The sequence below is a fragment of the Phyllostomus hastatus genome, unplaced genomic scaffold (assembly GCF_019186645.2).
Source record: "Phyllostomus hastatus isolate PE091 unplaced genomic scaffold, TTU_PhHast_1.1 phas_contig_196, whole genome shotgun sequence".
NCBI lineage: Eukaryota > Metazoa > Chordata > Mammalia > Chiroptera > Phyllostomidae > Phyllostomus > Phyllostomus hastatus.
Window position 1 is genome coordinate 41,931,485 of NW_025333709.1, and position 25,311 is coordinate 41,956,795.

Genomic DNA, 25,311 nt, shown 5'->3' on the forward strand with positions numbered 1-25,311 from the left:
TTATGCCTTTTAGTGTTTCCGCTGTTTTTTGTTTCACCTCTTCCATATCAGCAAAATGTTTCCCTTTGAGGACTTTTTTTTCCCAGGGAAACAAAAAAAAAAGTCACTCAGGGTGAGATCGGGTGAATAGGGAGGGTGGGACATGGGGGTCATGCCGTTTTGGGTCAAAAACTGCTGAACACTCAGTGTGTTGTGGGCAGGTGAGCTCGTAAATCAACCATCATCAAATGGGTGAATGGGTTGAAAAAGTATTCAAAAAGAATTCACTAAAGACAAGCACAACCTCTCACAACAATGCCAGCTAGCACACTGATCAGATGGGTTCCTAGAACACTCCCCTAGCAGGGAAAAGCCTGTAATACAATGTGTCTTTCCTCCAGAAGATAATTCTGGTTTTTTGGGGTCCCCCCTTGTGCATGTAAAGTTATCAGAATTGTGTCTGACACATAGATCTCAATAAATGTTAAGCTTTATCATTTAATTTCTTATCATAATGAATAATATAATATTTGATGTTAATTATAACCAAATGGGTTAAATATCAAGTAATTAATAATTGAATTTAATATGCCAAGACTTCTTTTAAGAATCTTTGGTCTTTGAACATATTTGAAAACTGTATTTATGTATAAGAGAACAACACTTAAAACTGCCATTTAAACACAAATTTATGAATCTCTGAGACAACTAAATTATATGGTTATATATAATATATATTTATTTCAGATCTTTCATATACAAAAAATGGTTATCAGTAGAGTAGAATCCATATTTTCTGGGAGGAGAAAATTCAGTAGGTAAAACATTTCCTCTTATATCCAATATAGGTAATTGAAGCTTAAATAAAATTTAAATACTGTATAAGGACTCTTGTGGAGACTCTGAGTCAAATTTTTAGTCAATACTGATAAAAATTTATGCTCTTGAAAGATGAATATTACAAACTAATATCACTCAACTGGTGAAGACTGTATGTTCATAAAACAGAACTCTATGCCCTCTTCAACAAACTAAGACCAAGAATATAGTCAGTAATTAACATTTCTTCCCTACAAAACAGCCAACTACAGGCACAGTATGCGGATCTGTCTCTTATCAGGATGCAAATGCTCTCCCCTCTCTGCCCTCCAGCCTCCGATTACTCTCCTTCCTCCTCAACCCCCAGACACAACTTCTAGAGTCATCCTCTTGGTCATTCCATCATGACTCCTGAGACCCACAAATGCCATTTTTGTGTATCATTGGCTCCTAGTCACCAATGAACCATGAGCCCTCTGATCAGCTAGAATTATTCCTCCAAAGTGGAGGCTGCCTTCAGAGGCTGGTCAGCCAGCATCTGCAGGCCTCCCTGAACTACCTCTCTCCAGGCCTCCATATCCACAGATCACATGGCCCTGGACCACTTACACCACCCTTCCCAGGGTTAGATGAGGAGAAGCAGGGTGCCTTGCATCTCTTGAAGATGCAGAAAAAGTACAGCAACTGAGCCTTTTTCCAGGGAGTTCAAAAGCCATCCTGAGATAAGTGAGGTAGGTAGCAGTCTGCACCCCATGAAAACCTCCTTGGCCCGCAAGATGAGGCATGTCCTGGGCTTTATCTGCATGGACCCTCATCTCTGTCCCTTCCAGGTGAACCACTTCCTAGACCCAGAGCTGACACTCATGGGAGGATAGGCGACCACCTGACCAAACTCCACAAGCTGTTGAGCCCCAGTCCTGGGTGAGCCAGCCTCATTTCAGATGACATGACTAGGAGGCTCCCGTGCCCAATGGCCTTTGAGGGACTGCTCACTGCATCCACTTGGTCTTCCCGAGCCTTTCCTTTCTGCCTCTAGGTAGCTTTTTAACTACCCTGTGGCCCTTTCTTAATCCGTTAACCAAGTGGAAGCAATAACAGAAAAGAAGAGAGAGACAGAAATTCACCTGCAAAAGACTCAAGAAAACAAACGAAGAGAGTAAAATTGTCATATTAAACAAAGATAGTCTGCTTTTTAGTTTGTTTTAATTAAAATACATTACACATTTCCATGGCTCACAGCTACATCTTTTTATTTATGGTTCAAATAAAGAATTCCTACAGAAACCTGTATCAACATTGAAGAATTAGTGCACCTGATATCTATAAATCTAAAACGTATTGTTTCACCCAGTTTTGCTGAGAGTGAAATTCTTTGACTAAAAGAGTTAATCAGCACCTGAAATAAAAGACTCTCAGTCAGTGCTTAAATTCTGACCTGATTTAGCTTATAACCACACCCCTTCCACAAAAACTATGACATGAAGGCAGGTACAACATGTTCCATCCCACCACTCAGGAGAGCTGCCTGGTAACTGCCAATGGACAAGATCATACTTTTATAATTCCACAAAGTCCGAATGCCTAAAATGAAGAGTATTCTACTATGGTGCAACAACCACGATGTGGGTACGTAAAATACAAAGCAAATAATAATAGTTTTTGATAAAATAATTTTCTTCGCTTAGTCTTTCTTGACTAAACATGAGATTTCTTGTTGTGTAGAGTCTGCTTAATATTAAAGTTCATAAATATTTCCTTAGGACAACACTTTTTTCTAAACAACCATTATATACACTAATTTAAAATGCATGTTACATAAGGCTTAGAAGTAATGGGTAAAAACGACCTAAGATAGTTTTGACAAGATGCTTTTCTCTTAGATACCAGTTTTGGAGGCAATCCAGTTGCGGTAGGCGGTCACCCGCATGTAGACACCAGGCTTGTTGATCTTGCCGCATTCTTCTCCCCAGCTCACTATTCCAACAAGGTACCAAATATTGCGAGAATTGGGGTAAACCAATGGTCCTCCAGAGTCACCCTAAATAAAACAAAAAATATTTACCATTGTGAGAATTTACTCCCTGAGACTTTACTTGCCCTAAATGAAAAGCCTAGCTGATGTTTGTGATTCATGCTTGATAGAGACCATATGAAGTTATATGGTATAAATTCTTGTTTCATCAGTAATTATAACTGTGATTGGCCAGAATATAACTGTGATTGGCCAAAATATATTCTCTGGGGCTCTTTGGAATTCACCTTGAAGTTATTAGTTCTAGCTTTATGAGAAAGCCTTGGCAGATGTATACTTGAAGTATAAGTCTTCATATATGAGAAAAGTAACCAGACCCCTAACCATGAGGAGGCTAAAAATGCAAGAGAAATGGGCTTGAAATAATTTAAATCTTTCTGACACTGATTCTTTATTGAAATGTGATTAAGACTACAGACTATGATTCTAGATTACCTTGCTTTGGATGCCAGCTTTCTCACTTAATAGCTGTGTGACCTTGTGCAAATTACTTTGCCTTCTACTGCCTCGGTCTCCTTATTTATAAAATGATATAATGATAGTAGCTACATCACAAAGTTATGATGAGGATTAAATGGAATAATATCTATAAAGGACTTCAGTCTGTGCTTGACTCAGAGTATGTCCAACATAAGTGATTCTTGAATACTTATAAACACATGTTGCATGTAGGGAAGAATTACATTAGTGCCAAAGCTGAGGCGGTTTGAATGGATTATCAAAGTTCAAATTCACTGAAGGATAGAATTATCCCCATGTTGGTATTTATTTTCATAAAATAATAGCAATTGCTAATTATTATGTGGTCAATGTGAATAATGTCCAGACTTACCTGGCAAGCATCAATATTTCCTTCCATGTACCCAGCACATAGCATCGTGTCCTGTACCATACCATTATATGCTTCCCTAGAGTTACAGGTGTTTGTATCAATAATCTTCACAGGTGCTTTCTGAAGTAACAATGGGTAGTCACCTAAAAGAAGTAAATATTCTCAGCAAAAGAGCCGCTCTGAAACAGAGCAGGGTGGAAAATTTGTTTTGTTCTTTGTATATAAGATCTATGTTTGACTCTAGCCTATTCTTAGGCTGAAAAAGCCCACTTAGCTTCCACAGCCAAACAAATGAAAAAGCAATATTCAGAGAATAATTTGGAATATCTTCCTAATGCTGCCTTCCTATAACCTTGTCTCTCTTTTTACATCTTCGGACAAGAACTGTCTCAATTAGGTTCTCCAGTTTAGAGAGTTTTCACAAACAAATTGACTTTCTTGGGATGTTCTAAGCCAAGGCAATTTACAAAATCATAACTCCATATGCAGCATTTCCTGAGAGAGTACCTGGTAGTACTGGCATCCGGAAGTAAATAATGCCTTTAACTCTGTACCTAGATCACTAATTTTTCTTGTTGCTTTTGTACCTCATACACTGTGTTAAGCGTTCACTGGACTTACCATTATAAAAAAGTGCTCCCCATCCTGTAACAACAACTCCTTCACCTGGTAGAAAAATCTGTGTGGCTTCAGGAAGACAAACTCGATGCACATCGTTCTGAAATGGAACTTCTTCAGTGAGCAGTACAACTGCAATATCATCGTGATGTTCACCCGGGATGTAGTTTTCATGAATAATGATTTGTTGAACATAATGTTGCATATATGGTGGAGTTACTAGGGTGCCAAAGCTGACAGTATAGTTTTTTGGATTAGGTGTCCTAAAGAAACAAAAATCATGTATTTTGTATTATTTCAAAATAATAAAAATATAGCCTGCACCTATTATACTCTTTTCATGACATTAAGTTTTCCTTGCTTCATAATACAATAGCAGTGATACAATCTGATTTGGAAATTAGTTTTAAAACCTTGTTTGAGTCTCTACACTATACATTATGTAAGACAAGAGGATATAGAAAGAAAAAATAAATAACCCATGCCTTCAAAAAATTTAAGTCTAATGAAAGATGGCAAAAACATGGCCAGTTATATTTGCTTAAATGGTTGTGTATATAATTAGAGGGACCACAAACAGGAGGATTTAAATCTGCATGCTCTAGGAAATGGAAGACTTCTTAGGGAGTATCATTTTGGAAGAAACTATACAGCTGAGTCCCACTTGCCTATAAGACGAGAGGGGGACACGCATGTGCAGAGGGGGAGGGAGGTATGAAACAGAATGACATGTCTTAGCAACTACAAGTAATTTGGGATGTCTGGAGTGTAATGTGATGTGAGATAAGAATTATGTGAGATAAATATGTTGTATTACAAATGAATGACTTCCCATTCTTACTTACTGGGAACCTAAGGAAAGCCTGAGATTGGCTTACCATATAATTTGTCTTCCAAACCTTCTAGGATACTTTTGATAATGAAAGGGAGTGTTACTGATCATTAAACTGGGATAACAGGTATCAACTGGAACTGTTCCGGAACTTTTGGTCTCCCTAGCCTTTGGCAACATGATGAACTTACTTTTGAAAGCAGTGAGCTGCAGTCACCAAGTGTCTTTTACCGATCAAAGATGCCCCACAGTAGTGTCGGCCGTTGATTTTGAGACTTGCTTGCCAGGGCCATTCTCCTTCCTGAGCATTGGAACCTCCCCTGACTCTATCATGTGTAGCTGACATCCTTGCTCTTCTCCCACAGCCTGTCAGAGGAAGTGAGTTTGGTTTCATTGAAAATGGAAAGATAATGTTTGTTTGATCACAAAGCAGAGAGTGAAGTGAGTATTCTTGTATGGTTCTGTCTGACAATATCTCACACTTATAGGAACAGGGTAATCTGCACAGGAATCATTAGCAGCCCCCGAGTCACCTCTATACCCATCCTAGGACCTCCAAGTCACCTCAGCCCTTGAAGAATGTAAAAGCTATAGGAGGCATATAAAGTCATGGTGAAGTCCATGGCTTGTGCAACCATACTCTCTGGCTTGAATTCTGCTCCCACCTTTTACAAGCTGGTTGAATTTAGGCAAATTATGTCACTCCTTTGTGCTTCAGTTTCACCATCTCTAAAATGGGACGATAACAATACCTATTTTTAGAATGGTTGAGAGGATTAAGTAAGTTGTGTATAAAGCACTTAGAACTGTGCCTAACCAAGAGGAACATATCTTGACTTATGTTTCGGATTGTCTCATGTATTAATTAAAAATTATCTGAACTTACGGTTGTTGATAATTTTTTCAGCAGTGGTCTTACTGATTTCTGAAATAGACCAAAAATGACATGGTAAATTTAATACTTAGCATTAGTCTACTAGCCCTGGGACCAATGGAGCAAGATGGTAGGTCCAGCAAAGTAGGAAGGTCTGGAAATAATTTGGAATCTCAGGATAAAATGTCGCTAGAAAGGAGAGAACATTGGTTTATTCAAATTGCTCCTTTACTGTATGTGAATGTAATATGGAAATATCATCTTCATAGTTCCAGGTGAGAGGCTTATTGTTACTTAAATGGAATTGTATTCTACATCATCTAGAGTGGAAAATTGCCAGTAACTTCCTTTGAAAGAACAAGAAGTTCCCACAAGTGAAAATAATTCCTGTTAGTATAGAAAAGTAACTTAAAAATTGACCTGTCATAATAGCAGATCCTGTGCTGTTTTTGAAAGTTATAGGAGATCATGAAAAGAATAGCAAGAAACATCATTACTTATAGGAACTGTTCAAAGTCTTACTATGCATTTTGAAATGAGAAGCAGCTTTTTCCCACCAGAACCAGTTTTAAGATGTAGCACTATTATTTGAATGTGTTTTAATAATGAATACAAATTATTGCTCTGATGTAAAACAATGACATTCATTTTTTTTTAAATACTGAGGATCAGTTTCGTTTCCAGAGCTTGTGATATGTGTTAGGGATAAAAAGATTAAAGTGGCACTGCTGTCATCTAATACATAAGCTTACCCGTCAGGCTAAGAGAAGTAGGATCTATGCTCAAGGATCCTGAGTGGTTATTCAGCGTCTGATGTAAGATGGTTTCAATTCTTCTTCTCGTGTTTTCCTTCATTGATCTGGGAGACTTGAATATCAGCCATATATGTGCTATCACGCTGTCATTATCAGGACTGGAAATGACATAAAGGTGTCATATGTTGCTGAAAAATTGCATTTCCTTCCTTATTTCCTGACCTTTCATATCCTGATTTCTTCTACTTTTTTATGGATATGTGCAATACCTTCATTTTAATCACATTTAGTTGGTGATAGTATGCATGCAGCTGTATTATTCAGTTTAGAGGATAAGTAGTTCTACAAATCTGAAAAATAGAAAAGGCCTGAGGGGCATGGTAGGGGAACTGGGATTATTTATTCAAACATCCATTCATCATTTATCGAACAATTGCTGTAGACGAACAACTGGGCTAGGTGCTAGATGATGCGAGGGTGACTAAGACATGTTTCCTATCCTCTAAAAATGTCCAGATTTCCAAGGGTGATAAAGGATGTATACAAATTACTATAATAAATGAGGCAAGTGTGGTAAGATATTTATCTTATCTGCTGATACTAAGAAAAAGGATGTCATTTTTTTACTTAAAGGATCAGAGAAATTTTCATAAAACAGGTGACATACACACTGGTCCCTAAGTATTTTTATTGCTGCTTCATCCTCAAGCAGAAATTTCATCAGACAGAGACGAGGAAGACTAGTATTCTAGAATAACTAGACTATAATAACATTAATTCACATTTATTGGTCATCTGCTGCATTCTAAACACTTGGTTATCACATTCATTATCACACTTAGTATCCACAACAACCCTGCAGCACAGGTGTCATTATCTTTACAGACAAGGAAGAAATGAGGTTCAAGCTTGTGTTCAAGGTTACATAGCTACTAAACTAGGATACAGATTCAGTAAGATTGACTCCATAGCCCAGGCTCTTTATACTCTTTCCTCTGTCTCCCTATGCCCAGTCAGCCAGTGACAACAGTGTCTAGAAGATTGGACTTAGATGGAGGAGGGCTTTTAATGCTAGCCGAAGAGTATCAATGAAGAGAGCCTGAGTTAACTTATGCTTGAGAAAGATTAACTGTGGTGCTCAGGTCCGATTTGTATGAAACTAGGCAAAGAGGGGGCAGCCCCAGAGGCTGATCAATGGGCATGTAGGAATTGTCAAGCAGCCCTGAGACTGCTTGAAGCCCACAGCTCATTCAAGTTAGATGATTATAACAGGGTGTGCCCAAATGAGAAACTGCTTCTCCATCACTTCCTATAGATACCTGAAGTTACATGCATAAGAAACAAAGAGGAAGGTTTCTGGTGGTTGCAGTTTTGTCTGAGAGGTACAAGGGCCCTTTAATTTTAGTCTCCCATTTCTTTCCAATATGAAATTTTAACCCCCAATGTTAATGCTAGTTGAAATTTTGACTTATTCTGCAATTTCAGCAGTCCCGTGACTTCCAGGAGCAGGGGAAATGAGGACATAGTCTGGTGGAACTGATGAAGGTAAAAGCAACAATTCCCTTCATTTGGAGTGCAGTTATTTGCAAATTGTTCCATGCATATTATCTTCTTTGATCCTAAGTACAGTTTCATGAGTGAAGTAGTGTAGGTGTTATCATCAATATTTCACAGATAGGAGACATGACTCAAAGTGATACAGTAACTTTTCCAAGGCTCTAGAGCTACTAAGTGGCAAAGCCTGGGCTCAGGTTGACTAATGACTACTCTAGATTCCCTCTGTTACCTGATACTACTTCAAACCCATATGCAAAGAACACAGCCTAAGGATTTTACATATTGTTATGGTGACTAGAAGTATTGCCTTTGTATCAGAACGTGCTATTAATATGGTCTTTTCTACCCTATACAAACTCTAGGATTGTTCTATAAGGTGCTTAGCTAACTTGCAAGGAGAAAGATGGGAGAAAATAAGGTCTGTATTTATGTTAATGCTAAACAAAAATGTCAGAGCATCAAACACTGGTCTAAGGGACCACCTAATGTTTTCTGAACATAAAAAATTTGAGAAATCAGAGGGATACCTTACCTGTAATTTAAGGATTGATACATTCTCAATAGATCTAATGAACTCAGCTATACTGCCCAATCTTTACTGAAAAATAAATCTGACATCTAGCTTAGGATAATGCTAAATATTAGTAACTCACTGGCTAATTACTGTAACATCAATAGACTCTTTTTAATAGGAGAATTTTAAGCATAATAGTAGGTATAATGGGGTGATCTCTTTTCTGTTATTATTAATTACTTACTCCAGTGTAATGACTTGAGAATTGATATATTGCCTGTAAATGCTAGAACTCTGAAATGCATCAGCCATCTGTCAAAGAAAACACAGAGTCAAGCATCAAATTCCAATAGTATATATGTATTTCAGAGAATCAACAATCAAGTAAACATAGAAAAATACTAATTTACCTTAGTCTCGAGAATTTTACTAAGATAGTTATTTTCTGGTGATGTCTCTCTTGCATAATTTTCATTATGTGGGATATCCAACACTGTAAATCTACCTTGGTAGTAATAAACCGTGTTTTCTGTGAGGTAAAGAAATGATCTAAGAATTATTTAAGGGAAATGAATTTCCAATACAGATATAGATTATACAGTAATACCACCTAGTAAGTATTGTGCTCATATTAGGTATTGATAAATGCTGTGAATCTTTCTGGCATGGCTGATTAGATAAACTGGGCATTGTGGAAACTGTTTATAAAACCACAAATGAAGTAGATATATACCAGACGAAGGTCAGAAAGAGTTGTCACATCTTGATTGAGATAGTTAGGACCTTATAATATAAATAAGATTTCTGTCTAGAATAACCAATTGTCATATTGAATAAAAAGAGTTACCATTTATTATTTACTATTTTAAGGTACTTTATAAGAACCATATGAAGTATGCCCACTTTTCAGAGAAATATAGTCTTAGAGATATTCAGGAACTTATCCAATATCATATGGCTACTAAGAAGAGTCAAGAATCAAAACTTGATTTGTCTGAGTCCAAAGCCCACATATAATCCATTACATCTCCTTCCTAAATTGTATAGATACAAAGCTCTTTGGTGTATGATATATCATACCTCTTATGTGATAAATATTAAGCATCTAGGAATGTGCTAGATATAGCATGACAGTGCCTACCATATAATAAGCATTAAATAAATGTTAACATTAATTTGCAATATGATCATTGCCTTTCAAAACCATCTTGTGGGAGAGTCTCAATATGGATTAAATCATTACTAATGAGGTACTAATAAGGATATAAAGCATTAAGTTAATTTTTCAACTATTAGTTCTACATGAATTCAGAGAAGGAAGATACCTTACTTAAAATATGATTTGTCATTTTAAATGTAGTGAAAATATTTCATAGTGAGGAAGATGATGGTAAAAAGTGCCAGAGAGTTCTAAACAAAATGCCAAAAATGGATTGGTTATAAATAATTTGTAAATAAAACCTTTTTCCTTTTTATTTTTTTATTTTTAATAATATTTTATTGATTATGCTATTATACTTGTCCCATTCTTTCTTTTCTCCCGTTAATCTCCCTCTGCCCAGTACCTGCTTTCCCTCCAGCATTTCTCACCCCCTTAGTTCATGTCCATGGGTCATACATATAAGTTCTTTGGCTTCCCCATTTCCCATACTATTCTTAACCTCCCCCTATTTTGTATTTACCATTTATGCCTCATATTCCCTGTACCTGGTCCCCCATTCTTCCCTCTTACCCTCCTCAGTGATAACCCTCCATGTGATCTCCATTTCTGTGATTCTGTCACTGTTCTACTTATTTGCTTATTTGTTTTTGTTTTTGTAGGTTCAGTTGTTGGTAGTTGTGATATTGTTGTTATTTTACTGTTCATAGTTTTGATCTTCTTGTTCTTAGATAAGTCCCTTTAACATTTCATATAATAAGGGCTTGGTGATAGTGAACTCCTTTAACTTGACTATATCTGGGAAACACTTTATCTGCCCTTCCATTCTAAATGATAGCTTTGCTGGATAGAGCAATCTTGGATGTAGGTCCTTGCCTTTCATGACTTGCAATGCTTTTTGCCAGCCCTTTCTTGCCTGTAAGGGTTTTTTTGTTTTTGTTTTTTGGGTTTTTTGTTTGTTTGTTTTGAGAAATCAGTTGATAGTTTTATGGGAACTCCCTTGTAGGTAACTGTCTCCTTTTTTCTTACTGTTTTTAAGATACTCTTCTTATCTTTAATCTTGGGTAATTTAATTATAATGTGTCTTGGCATTTCCCTTTTGGGTCCAACTTTTTGGGGGTTCTCTGAGCTTTCTGGACTTATACATCTATTTCCTTCACCAGATTGGGGGAGTTTTCTTTCATTATTTTTTTCAAATAAGTTTTCAATTTTTGCTCTTCCTATTCTCCTCCTGGCACCCCTGTGATTCAGATGTTGGAATGTTTAAAGTTTTTCCAAAGGTTCCTAAACCTCTCTTCATTGTTTTGAATTCTTGTTTCTGCATTCTGTCTAAGATGAATGTTTATTTCCTCCTTTTGCTCTAAATCATTGATTTGAGTTCCAGTTTCCTTTCCTTCACTGTTGGTTTCATGTATATGTTTCTTTATTTCACTTTGTATAGTCTTTACTTCTTCTTTTACATTGTAGCTCTACTCAATCATTTCTGTGAGCATCCTGCTTACCAGTGTTTTGAACTCTGCATCTGATAGGTTGGCTATCTACTTGTTGCTTAGTTCTTTTTCTGGAATTTTTGTCTGTTATTTCATTTGGGCCATTTTTTTTTTGTCTCAAAGTACTGTTATGTTGTAAGGGGCAGAGCCTTAGGTATTCACCAGTGTGGAGCAACTCACATTTTAGTGCTCTATGTTGGGGAGGGGCCAGAGAAGGAACAATGCCAATTGTTTGGGTCTTGCCCCACTTTCAAGAGACTGGCAGTTTCTGCCACCACCACAACCCCCACAGATTTTTATAGAAGTTCTGAGGCCTTATCTTGCTCATGCTGGAACCCTGGGTTGCATGTTCTTTCTCACTCCCCAGTTGTTCCTCCTGGTTTATCCACAGTCAAATGTGGGACCAGTCCATTAGCTGCTGCAGCATCAGCCTTGGCTGCCTGGTCTGCTAGCGGCCACCCTGCCTCAATTACTCTTCATGCCCACTGCCCATCTCTGCCCCTCCTACCATCTGGAAGAATGTTTCTTCTTTCACTCCTTGGTTGTCAGACTTCCATTCAGTTCACTTTTCTGGCAGTTCTGGTTTTTTTGTTTTTAAATTGGTTGTACCCTTTTATTGGTTGTGTGAGGAAATGAGGAGTATCTACATATGCCTCCATCTTGGCTGGAACTCTGATTTGTGAATTAAAATTATTAATTGTAGTTAGCTTGTCTGTAACTCATCAATCTTCTACTGTGGAGACCAAGTTTGTAGTTGTAGTTTATTATGTTTTATCATAAAGTAGCTAAAAAAGACCTTGAAAGTACTCAACTTTATTTTTTCATAATTTACTTTTCACAATGAATACTTCAGTTCTTTAACTAAATTCCTAAACAATTCTATCTATTACAGCAATAAGGAAACTATTAATATTTCTCAATAAAAAATTAATTGGCAAGATTCAAACAATTTTTACTTCAACTGCATGGAACATTTTTCCACAGATACTGTGGATAAACTAAATATATAATGTCTAAGACATTTAATACTAAAAACCATACTCTGGAACAAGGAAATCAACTCTTCAGTATCATATTATTAATTCTATGCAGCAATCCTGAGATTGCTCACTGTGCTGAGGCCACTGTGCATACACCACTATTGTGTCCTGTTGGCATTTGGTGAGATGAAAATAACCTCTTAAAGATGAGATATGGATAAGTCTCACTTGCACCTTATGACTAACATTCTCATCTACATAGTTGGTTTAAATACCAATATAAATTGAGAAAGATGGACAAGGGGCAAAAAATAGGAACTTGTTTTATAACTTTTCCATAATTTGATTACTTTTAACTTATTTCTGTAAAGAAAACTTACACAAACACATGATTTTTAAAAATCTTTTGGTTAGTTTATACTGAGTTCTCTATTCAATGTAAGAATTTAGGCATGAATTATGAGAACATTTATATAAAGTTGTCAGAATATAAGCACTTCTACATTCTCCTGCTTCTAACCCCTGGGGGGGAAAAAAGACAAGGCTGGAGTGTTCAATTCCAAGGCTGAAAAAAACAGCCACAACTCCAAACCAAACAATATGAAGCAAACATGTCAAAAACTGGGAAATACATATTAAAGTGAGAAATAATATAGAGCACAGATTTATCTCCTCATAAATTGAGTTGATTAAAGATTTTTCTTAAAATTCTCAATGATTCTATGAATAAAGTAATAAGACTTCAGGTTCTGGAAAAAGATGCAGAATATTTCTATAGAGACCTATTTCAACACTGCAGAATGACAGCAGTGAGATAAAAACGTGTAACCATACTACTGTACCATTTTTATTATGTGTAATCTAATCTCCCAGCTGAGGCAACCTGCTGGTGCTAAGCTGGGGTGGAGAAGGGCAGAAGTCAGGGAGCCATAATTCAGAGAGTGTAAATTAAGGAGCTATCCTAAGGGCCACCCTGCATCTTAAGTGTTCAAAACTGAAGGTAAATGTGCCCGAGCGTTAAAGAAAATAACAGACTGGATAAGAGAATGTTTGAGAAGACAAAACAAAATATAAGCTGCAAACTCCTTTATCTTATGAGCCACCGCTAGACTTACTTCCCACAGTAATCCAATGAGAACAGTCTTGCTCAAATCAAGAAGAGTAAATAATAATTGCAAAGGATCCAGTAGAAAAGTTGTATAATTATCAAGGGACCAGAGGAAGAGTTTTAACTACTATTTCCTATTGTCTTCAAGATATTGTAGAGTAAAGGAGCTATAATATACAAAAATTTAATGTAAAAGAAAATCTGGAAAGTTCGGTAAAGACATGGAAGAAGGAAAAAGATTATTAGAGATAAAAGCCATAATGGAAGCAACTGACATAGATTAAAAATGTTGAGGCATGGAGGACAAATTTGATCAAAACAAACAAGATGAAATGGAAAGGGAAGACAATATAAAATTATTATTGAAAGAATGAACAACATTGGAGGCAATGGAGACATAAGAATGCATAACTGATATTCCTGAAAAAGAACTAAACAAATAAATTTGAATCTGTAGCTCAAAAGCTCACACTGTGTTCTAAGAACAAATGATACAGGATGAACACAGCACTAAGACAAGCTGGATGTGGTGAAGCAGAAGGATAAAAAGCACTACCATGAGGGAAGTAAAGATTTGTTCCATTTTAAACCAAAAACCCCTAAATAGCACCAGGCAGCTTTGGAGGTAGAGGTGAAAGTGTGATTAAAACAAAGAAGATTGATCAAAACAGCTAGATGCCAGTGTCTTCCCCAACTGCTCTTCCCAGAGGGTAACTGAGACACAGTTGAGGGCAAAGTGCATCATACTCAAATTTATATGGTGGATTTTTATCCCATCTTGACTAAAGAAACCCAGCAGCCCAGAATATGTCCCCCCAACACAAGGGAAGCTTGTTTCCCCATCTGGGAATTCTGACCAATGCAAAAGAAAATACCTAAATATATTGATAATTTGGATTCTTTCAACAAAACCTAGCTAGAACAGTCTATATGAAATGCCATTGTCAACAGACACTCATATCATGAAGAGCTTCCAGTCAGCTCTTTAATCCCCAATCTTAAATATGAAAAAACACTACAAGATAAACATATACTTGAGAAAAGTATCTAATGTGAAGTAGAGTTGGCCCTTGAACAACATGAGTTTGAACTGTGTGGGTCCACTTAAACTTGATTTCTTTTCTATAAATACCTATACTGTTTGTAGAGGTCAACTGTATGCATTTATCCTCACTGTTTTATATAAAGGACTTGAGGATCCTTGGATTTGTATATCCTTTGAACTAATCCCCATGGATACCAATATACATCTTAAATTTGGGGGAAATCAAAAGTTATATGTGGATTTTAGGCTGCATGGGGTGTCAGCACCCCTAACCCTCATGTTGTTCAAGGGTATACTGTACTGCTGAAAGAAGTAGAGAAAATCTTGAATGAAAGAGACTAAAAATTAAAACAAATTATCATATTCAGAGAAGATTTTTCTAAGAAATAAGATTAAGATGCTATGTAAATGAATAGTTAGATAAAGAAGATACCTTACCAATTAAATCTATAATAGAAGAAATGAAGAATTTAATAGATGGATTGGAAAACTTAAGAAAATGACCAAGAAAGTGATTTTAAAAAAAAAACCTAAGGATGGGAAAATAAAAAGGTAAATGTAAGAAAATGAGAGTCAATATTTAGGAGGCTTAATATCCAAATTACAGGATCTCTAGAGAGAGAGAATAAAGAGGACGGGAAATTATCAAAGAAATAATCTAAGAAAATTTTCAGGAACTGGAGCCTATGAGTTTCTACACTGAAAGAATAATGAATGGAAATAAGCTCTAGACAATGTCACATTATTATGAAATTTCAAAACAGTGTGGACACAGAAAAAGATCCAGTAAGGTTGCAGAGGATCAGAGAGAAGAGATTTTCTACAAAATCTCTAGAATCAAAATGTCATCAGTCTTCTTCAGAGAAACTTTGAAAGCAAAAAGACAACAGAGCTTTATCTTCAGTGGGACAAATTTTTTCAACCTAAAATTCTATACTATGAATTAAGGTTAAGAGTAGAATTAAGATATTTTCAGACATGCAAATTGTCAAAAATATATACTTCTCAGAAAGCACCTAGAGTATACACTCCACCACAACTGAGTGAATAAAATAATAAAAAGGAAATATGAAATGCAGGCATTATGAAATTAAGTCCAACAAATAACTCAAAGTAATCCCCTTCTTAATGAAGGAAAATCCTAAGTGGACTGCTATGTAGTCAGGATGTGAATGAGAACAGGATCTTCATATTCCATAATATAAAATGAATAGATAAAGCCAATAACTGAAAAATTAAGATATAACAAGATTATTAATCAACTTAAAATAATTGAAAGTGGTTGCCTCTGAGAAATGGAAAATAAGGGAGGCAAAGCTATTTTTTAATATAAAACCTCTGCTAATTTAACTCTAAAATGTGAGTATATATAGGTCTGTAGGAAAAAAATCCAATCATGGCAAAGCCATAAAAAAAAGGTTAATGGTGAGCATATGCTCAATTTTAATATATGTAAATACATATTTAAAACTAAAAAAAAACTATAGTAATTATGATAACTAACCAGGAGAAAGTGTTATAAACATTGACAATGTAAAAAGAATAATATTGCTAATAAAGTGCAAGGAACCGTGGAAGAAAAATGAGAAGCATGCTGATTTTTTTGTCTTTCATGGTAATATATAAATACAGTAATATCTAAAGTTAAAATGTGGTTTTAAAAAAAAACAACTATTCTTATGTTTTCAAAGTCTTTTAATCTATGTTAAAATGAGTTTTATATTATTTTATTAAGAATTAAAATTAGTCAAAATGCAATATTCTTTGGTTCTTTTTCTTCACAAAAAATACTTATTTTAACTATAAAATTATAAAATAACCTATGTAATACCATCTTGGTAGAGTACTTTTCCACCTATGAACTATCTATGCCTTCATATACTTATCTGGTATACAGTCTTCTACCTGGGATCCCAGAAATAAGCATTTTAAATAGAGAAAATTCATTTCTTGCAATTGTCTTTTTCTTTTGTAGAAATGGAAATAAAGTTTACAATAAACTATAATAAGTAAGAATATATTCTTTACCAACCTACTGCCAGAAAATAAACCAGGAGACCAACCGTTATTCCCAGGATTGCCAGCACTCCAAACACAATGAGGGCAATCATCCATAGTGGCAGAGACGTGCGGGAAACTGTGACTGGTCTGTAAGCAAATAAAGTAAATGTGAGGGATATACCAAAAAAGTCAGTCATTACAAGTATTTATCTCTTTCCTTTTGCTCAGTTCTAGAAGCTCCACAATTTAGGCACAATAGTAGCAAAAGACATTTTGAGAGAGAGTGAGGAAATGGAGGGAGGAAAGGAAAGAATGAGAAAAGAGAAAAGGAAAGAGGGAGGGGGGAGAGGGAATAAAGAGGGAGGGGGGAGAGGGAATAAAGAAAGAAGGAAAGAACAAAAGTCCATAAGTTTTTCTTATTATTTATGATCAAACCTCTCTTGATCTGTGCTATGAAATTAGCTCTTGGGGGTCTGATGGTTGGTGCCAAGTTATCTATCCATACTTAGCATCTAGTGCCTTCACATGATCAATGGGCAGCAACAGAGTTAGTATGTGTAAGTAAAGAATTTGCCAGGTTGCAGGGGAACAGGAACAGGGAATGAAAATGTCTTAGAAGTTCCTTATGCCAAAGCCTATCATAACTTTTTAAAGTATGATAATAATCTTATTTATTATGTTCTTGTTATACAAAAGGAATCCCCCAAAATGGAACTTATTTATGAAGCATTGTGTATTTATTCTTACATGTTTAAACTTCAGTCACCTTTAAAGTGCTCTCCATTTGATGCAATACACCTATCTAGAGTTTTTTTCCACTGCTCAAAACAGTTTTTGAACTTGTTGATTTTGATGCCTTTTAGTGCTTTGTTAGTTTTTTGTTTCACCTCTTCCACATTGGCAAAACATTTCCCTTTGAGGACTTTTTTCATCCGGGGAAACAAAAAACAATGCACAGAGCAAGATCAGATGAATAGGGATGGTGGGGCATAGGGGTCATGCCATTTTTGGTTAAAAACTGCTGAACACTCAATACAGTGTGGGCAGGAGTGCTCGTAAATCACCCATTAAAAATGGGAGAATGAGTCTTCAAAAAATTTCACTGAAGCTGAACACAGCCTCTCACAACAATGCCAACTGCTAAACTGATACAGATGTGTTCCTAGAACAACCACATAGTGTGAGGGAAGCATATACCTCAAGGGGCCTGCCCTCCAGAAGATAATTCCTTTTCTGGGGAGGGGGTCCCCACTCATATACAAAGAACACACAAATATCAAGCACTATATTAGGTCAGAGCAATGTTCATCTCTCTTACTAGCTTATTTAAAAATACAATTCAAAAAGATATTTTATAGATAAGCATTCTATGTTCAACCTACAGTACATAAGTTAGGTATTTTCACTGTGTTTCATTTATACAACAAATATGTGTAGAAACTGTCAGCTGAAGTTGAAATAGGGATGTGTGGAACTTTGAAAACAAAGAGGCATGGACACATGTCTGGGAGGAAGGAACAACATGCAGTGCTAAAGAAAGACCAACAATTCAATTTTCTTGTAGCAAACTGTGAGTCATGGGTTGGCCAAAGATGAAGTTGGACAGTTGGATGGTTAATTTTATGTGACAACCTTGACTAGGCTATGGTGCCAAGTTGTTTGGTCAATCACTAGCCTACATTTTGATGTGCAGGTATTCTGTAGCTGGGATAAACATTTGATTTTAAATAAAGGAGATTACTCTAAAAAATAAAGGAGATAATTGGGCCTCATCCAAGCAGTTGAAGGCCTTAAAAGCTAAAAGATTTCTGGGAAAAGATGAAATTCTGCCTTGGGAGTGTAATATAGAAATCCTGCCTGAGTTTGCAGCCTGCCAGCTTGTCCTGTGGATTTCAGAATTGTCCACAACACAACTGTGTGAAGCACGTCCTTAAAATAAAATCTTAATCTCCAGAGAGAAACATAGATAGACAGATGATAGATGATAGCTAGCTAGCTAGCTAGATAGATAGATAGATAGATAGATAGATAGATAAATGATAGATTAGATAGATATGATAGATGATAGCTAGAGGTAGATATATGTATTATATCCAATATGATTTATCTATCTATCATCTAGAGAAAGAGATACCCTACTGGTCCTGTTTCTCTAGAGAATCCTGAAATGAACAGAGAGGCCAACAACAAGAATAACCTTTGTTGTCCCACAAAGGTGTTGAGATTTTGTCTATATAGTGGGTCTACTCCTAGCATGATTGGACAATGACCTTAATCAGACACACCTGGGAGTATTTATTAAATATGTAAATTAGCATATCCTACCTCAGATCTAACGAATTCAGATTCTTAAAAAGGCCTAGTAATTTGCACTTTCATACTCCTGGTAATTCAAATTCTCACGTCACCATGTGCCCCTCTCATGGCAAAATATTGAAAAATTTTAATCTAACCAGGACATATTGTCAGATTTTTCATATTTGAAGTAATATCAGGGGAAGTATTTATGATGTATTGGATTTCAGATAAAAATAAATTGGGTTGATGCTTTCAGATGAAAAAGATTTTAAAAAATTTTTTATTGAATTTTTTCACTTTCTTTGAAAACGATTTTATACTTCTTTTTCCTTAGACCTACCCACCACCTGCTCTATCAAGTCTTAGCTGATAACTTTACTTCCTTGTCCACCGAGGAAAGAGAAGGCATCAGAGGAGAATATTTGCAACTCCATTATCATTACTATGAACTTCTCTTTATCTGTAGCCCACACTCAGCTATTTCCTCATATTTCTATAAATAAATTGGTCCTGTCTAAGGCCAACATCTCCACCACCTTATTTCACTTTTAAATTTATGTTTCTATCTGATTCTAACTTGGCTACCAGTCATTTCAAACTACTCAGAGTTCCATGGACAACCCAACTCTTTCACACCTCCATGCCCTTGCACATTCTGGTCTTCTACCTGAAATTTCCACCTGAAGTCTACCCGGTGAGCTTCCACTCAAACCTAAGTACTCAAATCTGTCATCTCCTCTTTCCTGAAGTCTTACATGGGCCAGCCTACTATGGATCAACACCAAAAGCAGTTTTTATTTTCATATGGCAGTCATTTTATCTCTAGTTGTGACCATGTTATTGTCTGGGGTCAGGTCATTATTGTTTGTTGTTTTATATCCAGGGCATAGGGTGGTGCCTAACACATTATAGATAATAGTTGTTGAAGGAGTGAATTTGTAAAGCCAAGGGATATTAAGGACAACTAGATCATGAAGAATAGATTGATCAGAGGAATACAGATTATGGAAAGCTTTCAGTGCTAATCAAAAGAGTTTTGATTAGCTCTATAGAAATGACTCTCATAGGGACACGTGGCACTTAAGGAGAAAAACCTACAAATAGTCTGCATGATGGTAGTTTAAAGGAGGGATAGAAATGAAAGGGGAGGACAAATGAGTAAGGAGGCTACTGTAATCCATGGGAATGTAGCAATGGGGTCCAGATGGTGATAGCAAGATAAGAAAGTGGTGAATTTAGGAAAGTTTATAGTATAATATTTATAAGAACTTGGTAATTAGTTAGTGTTGGGGACCACCCTGCCTGGTCTCAGGAAGCTGAGTGAAAGACCGTTACTTAGGCTGAGTGAAAGACCTCCAGACCAGAAGCCACTAAGGAGACAAAACTTATTTCCCTGGCATGAACACTGCCTGTTCTAATGCCTGGCTTCCTTTTTGCATGATTGGCAGTCAATGATGGGTAACAATTCTCTAAGAAAGAGAATAAATCTAAGACAGACTTGATCACGTGAGAATGCCCTAAGGGAAGAGACTCAGAGCTGTGGATAAGAAGGGGTGATGGCATCAACCCCTGCTCCCTTGGCTTTGTCAAAGCCTGAGTCTTTGCTCTTAGATGTGAGAAATCCAAGTCTCCTGGCTGCCTCTGTCTCCTGCCCTTCTCAGGCCTGTGAAAATTAGCAGGGCTGGTGCAGCTCAGACCAGAAACGGTGGACCCCCAGGGTGATCAGGCCTGGGACATAGAATATGCAAGATCCTGTGAGATCTGTTTGCTGGAGGATGTTATTAGATTAGAATTTGAAGGCACAGACAAGAAACCAAAACTGCCCTTTCAGCCCTGTTAGATAAAACCCCAATCTCTGCCCAGAATCACAGCGGGGGTTCTGTCCACACCTTTGTAAGTCATCTACTTCTTTTGATCTTTTCTGCCAGACTGTGAATCCACAAACTAAGTCTGTATTCTCAATAAAAATCTGCTTGGGAATAGATACGGCGTGTTCTCCACTAGAGAGAGTGGCCATGGTGCTCCCCCCACTAAAGAGAGTGGCCCTTCTGTTCCTATTTCCCCACAGGACCTGGTTGTCTCTGTGTATGATTTTTTCTCGTGTTTTGATGAGCATCCACAGCCGAGATGGATACTGCCGGACGGTATCATCCACAAGTTAGCTACATAGGTAAAAAATGGGAATATGTTAAACAGGACACAAGTTTTTGCCTCAAAAAGTAGAGTAAATAAGGCCTCAAAGAGGTTACTTGGGGAGAAAATGATAAATATTTTATATCTTGATTTTGAGAGACATTTAAATTTCCAGTTATACAACTAGAGATATCAGACTGATAGTTAACATAGCTAGAGATGTCAATTGAGGAGTCATCCAAAAACAAGGAAGAAATAAAACTGTAAAGATAGATTAGTATATTATAATGTACATTATATAAAGTATTATGAAAAACTGATATTTCTCATGTCATGAAGAACATGTTTCCATTCTAACTGCAATTAATTTATCTCAATCTTTCATATACTTTCTGAATTCATAGTCTTATTGTTTGATGTCTCTCAAAAGACTAAATGATCTGCATGTTTCTTAACTGTTAAATTCAGACTATTGTTTACCTTTCATTGATGGGTAAGAGCTTACCTCATCTCATAAGCATTCAGCTTCACCAAAACCACTTTACTCACTGCTTGGCTCTCTACACCCTTACTCCACACCCTTGCTTTACTTTTCTGTCTCCCATGAACTATTACTCTTTTTTTTCCTTAATAGGATTTTAATTGGGCATATATCTGTGCATTTCTTATTTTAATTAGTTCTATTTTTAAAGCTTTACCTTGGAAGAAGTTTTCATATAGATTTGGGAAATTTTTTTCTCTTCTACAGTTTAAGAACTTGTATTCATACAAGAACATAAATAAACCTAAACCTATTAAAATGTGATCAAATAAGATGTCTTAAAATTCATTCAAACACAATAGTTTGAAAAAGAACTAAAATTAGCCCTGGCTGGCATAGCTCAGTGGATTGAGTGTGGGCTGCGAACCAAAGCATCACAGGTTCGATTCCCAGTCAGGGCACATTCCTGGGTTACAGGTCAGGTCCCCAGTGGGGGCCACATGACAAGCAACCACACATTGATGTTACTCTCTCTTTCTCCCTCCCTTCCCCTCTCTAATAAATAAATAAATAAATAAAATCTTTTTAAAAAAGAACTAAAATGATTTTCTTATTTTAAAATGGTCTTTCATTGAAAATGCTCTAGAACTTTATATTTCTCTTCCTATCCTCTTTGTCCATTTTGATTACTGCTTGGGACTAGCTCTGGGTTGTAACAATCTTTAACTCATAACCTAAAATCTTACAAACCATGACACAGACTAAGTAGCTTTTTGAAAATGACAGACTTCTCAGGCAGAAAAATCCCTCAGCTATTTCTCCACTGTTTCTGGTAGGCTATACTACAAATTCTTCTGAAAAATCATGTAAGGGAAATTACTGAAAGAGGATCCAGAGTATTAATTATATCTTGTCATAAAAACTCCTGACCATGAACTCTTACCTTGGCAAGTATCTAAAACACAGCTTTCTTTTCAGATTTTTCCAATTCTATCCTATAGGGCTAACTGTAAAAAAAAAAAACTAAAATTGATAAACTGTGATTTTGAAGTCCTGACTTCTTCTAGTGTTCCTTTTCTTCCTCTCGGCTGTTCAACATTCAGTCAGACAACTGCAACCACAGGATTGATTAAGGTCTCTTTAAATGTACCTGCAGAATCAACCATGTTGCGAAGTCTACTCAAGTTCTTCTGGACAATCAGATCAATACCTCACTCTGAGCAGCTAACCACTGGATTAGGGTTTGGAGCTTTCCTAGGTAACTACAAGTGCTTTAAAACAATGGTTTAATCTTTTGAAATCTTTCAGATTAGGACTTCACACAAGTGTCAAAATGTCAAAGAAGAAGAGGGAGGTGCCCTATAAATAAAGAGAAAACCATCCACCCAGCATAAAGGTGATGACTACTTTATAGGTAAAACAAAACAAAGCAAAACAAAGAAATCATGCTGTTTCCTCTCTACTTTTAAATATGATATGATCAGTATATTTTTTTTTCTGCTAGATCAGAGATGTGGCTAATACATCTCTGAGTACATCTTGGTATGAATAATATAACATTTTTAATAAAAAGAATATGTAGCAATAAATTATTTACTTTAGTTCAAGAAAAAAATGTTCTTAGTATATCTTATCACAGTGAGTATGCTCTTTCTAATCACATTTTTTGATGGTTATTGTGTGTATGTGTATTAAAGGACTCAACTGTTGACTTGAGATAAATATTTTTAGAGAAATATTTGCATAAGGTATACATTTATATTTCCCAGTTATCTGAACATTGAATTTATATTTTATAATTATGTTCACTTAATTTTGCTATTTTGCATATGTTTTCATGAAGACACCTTATAAGGTAAAAGTAAATTTTTAAAGTGGCATTATCACTGTCCACTTTACATCATAATTACCTAGTTAGATACTGTAAAAATAAGCAACACATGTCTACACAAAATTATGTTATTCTAAGTTCTGAATATTTTACAGATAACAATACATGATTTTGTTTGTATATGATTCTACAGAAAACACCTATGAAGCAATAGCACTGTAAAGTTCAAGATAATATTCATGAAAGCACTTTAGAAAGCACAAAATGTTTAAAAATGCAAGAGGCTCATGACCATGATCACCACCAGTAACAATTTAACACTTGATTTATAAGAGAAAAAAATTCTCTCTGCTTTCTCCTTTCCACTTTATCACAGCCACACATTCTTCTTATTTTTTCACCCACAGGGTATTAAGCTATATGGCACCTTTCTGAAGCTCTCCTCAAACTATGGCACAAAACTACAGATTCTAAAACATAAATGCATGTGATAGGGGTTTTTTTGCATGCAGGAAATTAAAAGTTCTGTGGAAAATTTTCAAAATATCTGAAACTCAACTGTTTTACTACAACTCTTGGTCAGAATCCTATTAGGGAAATAGTGTTAGTTTTATTTATGTCAAAATTTTAGGCAAGCAAATCTCCACTTACCTATACATAATGTGCTGATATATGAGCTGTTGGTGTCAATAGAGGTAAAGGAAACTTCTGTACTTCTTTGTCCTGATCAGTGGTTCTCAGGTAAATGCGCTAACCAGAGTAATACCTGGGATTTTAAGGGCTGGGTGTACTAACAGAAGATAATTAAAAGGAAACTTGTTTAACAAGTGTTGATGACAGCTGTGCATTTGTGGTTTAAAGGAAGAACTAAAAATTACTCTTTGAGTTGGATACTTAGAAAAAGACAGTAGACATAACTGGGATTGGTTGCCCGAGAGGTCCACCCAGAAAATACCACTACGGTTTGGTGAGTCAGTGTTCTGACTCAGGTTCCATCCATCCCTTTTACGATACAGAGCTCCTCCTCAGTGAAACCAAATCTATTCACCGCAGCAGTCATTAACAAATGACTTAAATATACATTGTTTTTTTATATGTACAATAATTCTGCTCAGAATTACTCATTGGTAGCATGCTTAATATAAAAATTCTCACTGGGACTATGTAGATAATTATATAGGAGTAGATTTACAGGTGCAGGTATATTTTGGTGTAAGAAATAACAGTTCTGTTTTGGTAATTCTTTATAAGAAATGGAATTAATTGATCTAGTCAAGAGTCATAACTATATATGGATTAAGATTTGGGATAACAAAATTTTTATGAAAACAAAAAATCAGGAGGTGCCTTGACTAGTGTGGCTTGGTTGGGTGCTGTAGGGCAAAGTGAAAGGTTGCTTGTTCATTCTTAGTCAGTGCACATGCCTGGGTTGTAGGCTGGGTCCCTGGTTCAGGCATGTGCAAGAGGCAACTGATCAATATTTCTGTCACACATGGATGTTTCTTTCCCTCTTTCTCCCTACCTTCCCCTCTCCCTAAAAATAAATAAAAATTATTTTTAAAAATCTGGAGGTAATTTATATATTTTGGATACAAATATGTAGATTCTTGACACCATCTTTCATAAATTTAACTGCTTACTCATGCTAATCATTTATTTAACAAATATTTGTCATGCGTGAGGAGGAACCCTCCCAAAAAACAAAATTATCTTTTGGAGGGTAAGCCTCTTGTAGTATAGGCTTCCCCCACTAGGTTAGTGTTCTAGGAACCCATCAGTGTCTGTGTACCAGCTGGCATTGTTGTGAGAGGCTGCATTTGGTTTCAGTGATTTTTTTTTGAAGACTTTCAGCATGTTTTCTCATTTCATGATGGGTTATTTATGAGCAAAGTGGCCCACACTGCACTAAGTGTTCAGCAGATTTCAACCAAATGTGGCATGGCCCCCATGCCCCACCCTCCCTATTCACCTAA

General features: G+C 36.1%; 1 protein-coding gene across 4 annotated transcripts; it reads right to left on the minus strand.

Moving 5' to 3' along the window:
• Positions 1 to 701: 701 nt before the first annotated feature.
• Positions 702 to 24,106, minus strand: LOC123815701 (transmembrane protease serine 11B-like protein). Of its 4 annotated transcripts, none has more exons than XM_045834185.1 (11): positions 23,990 to 24,102; positions 22,451 to 22,514; positions 16,658 to 16,742; positions 9,223 to 9,341; positions 9,057 to 9,124; positions 6,739 to 6,899; positions 5,999 to 6,037; positions 5,304 to 5,478; positions 4,284 to 4,543; positions 3,663 to 3,805; positions 702 to 2,836 (listed from the first exon to the last, which is right to left on the minus strand). In XM_045834185.1, exons 3-11 carry the CDS (start codon positions 16,707 to 16,709, stop codon positions 2,675 to 2,677), a joined length of 1,179 nt encoding a protein of 392 aa, XP_045690141.1. In that variant the 5' UTR covers positions 16,710 to 16,742; positions 22,451 to 22,514; positions 23,990 to 24,102; the 3' UTR covers positions 702 to 2,674. The 4 variants fall into 4 exon arrangements, with proteins under 4 accessions (XP_045690141.1, XP_045690139.1, XP_045690140.1 ...); XM_045834183.1 differs by having other exon boundaries at positions 703 to 2,836; positions 16,627 to 16,742; positions 23,990 to 24,100; XM_045834184.1 differs by lacking the exon at positions 22,451 to 22,514 and having other exon boundaries at positions 703 to 2,836; positions 23,990 to 24,106.
• Between the last annotated feature and the right edge of the window lie 1,205 nt (positions 24,107 to 25,311).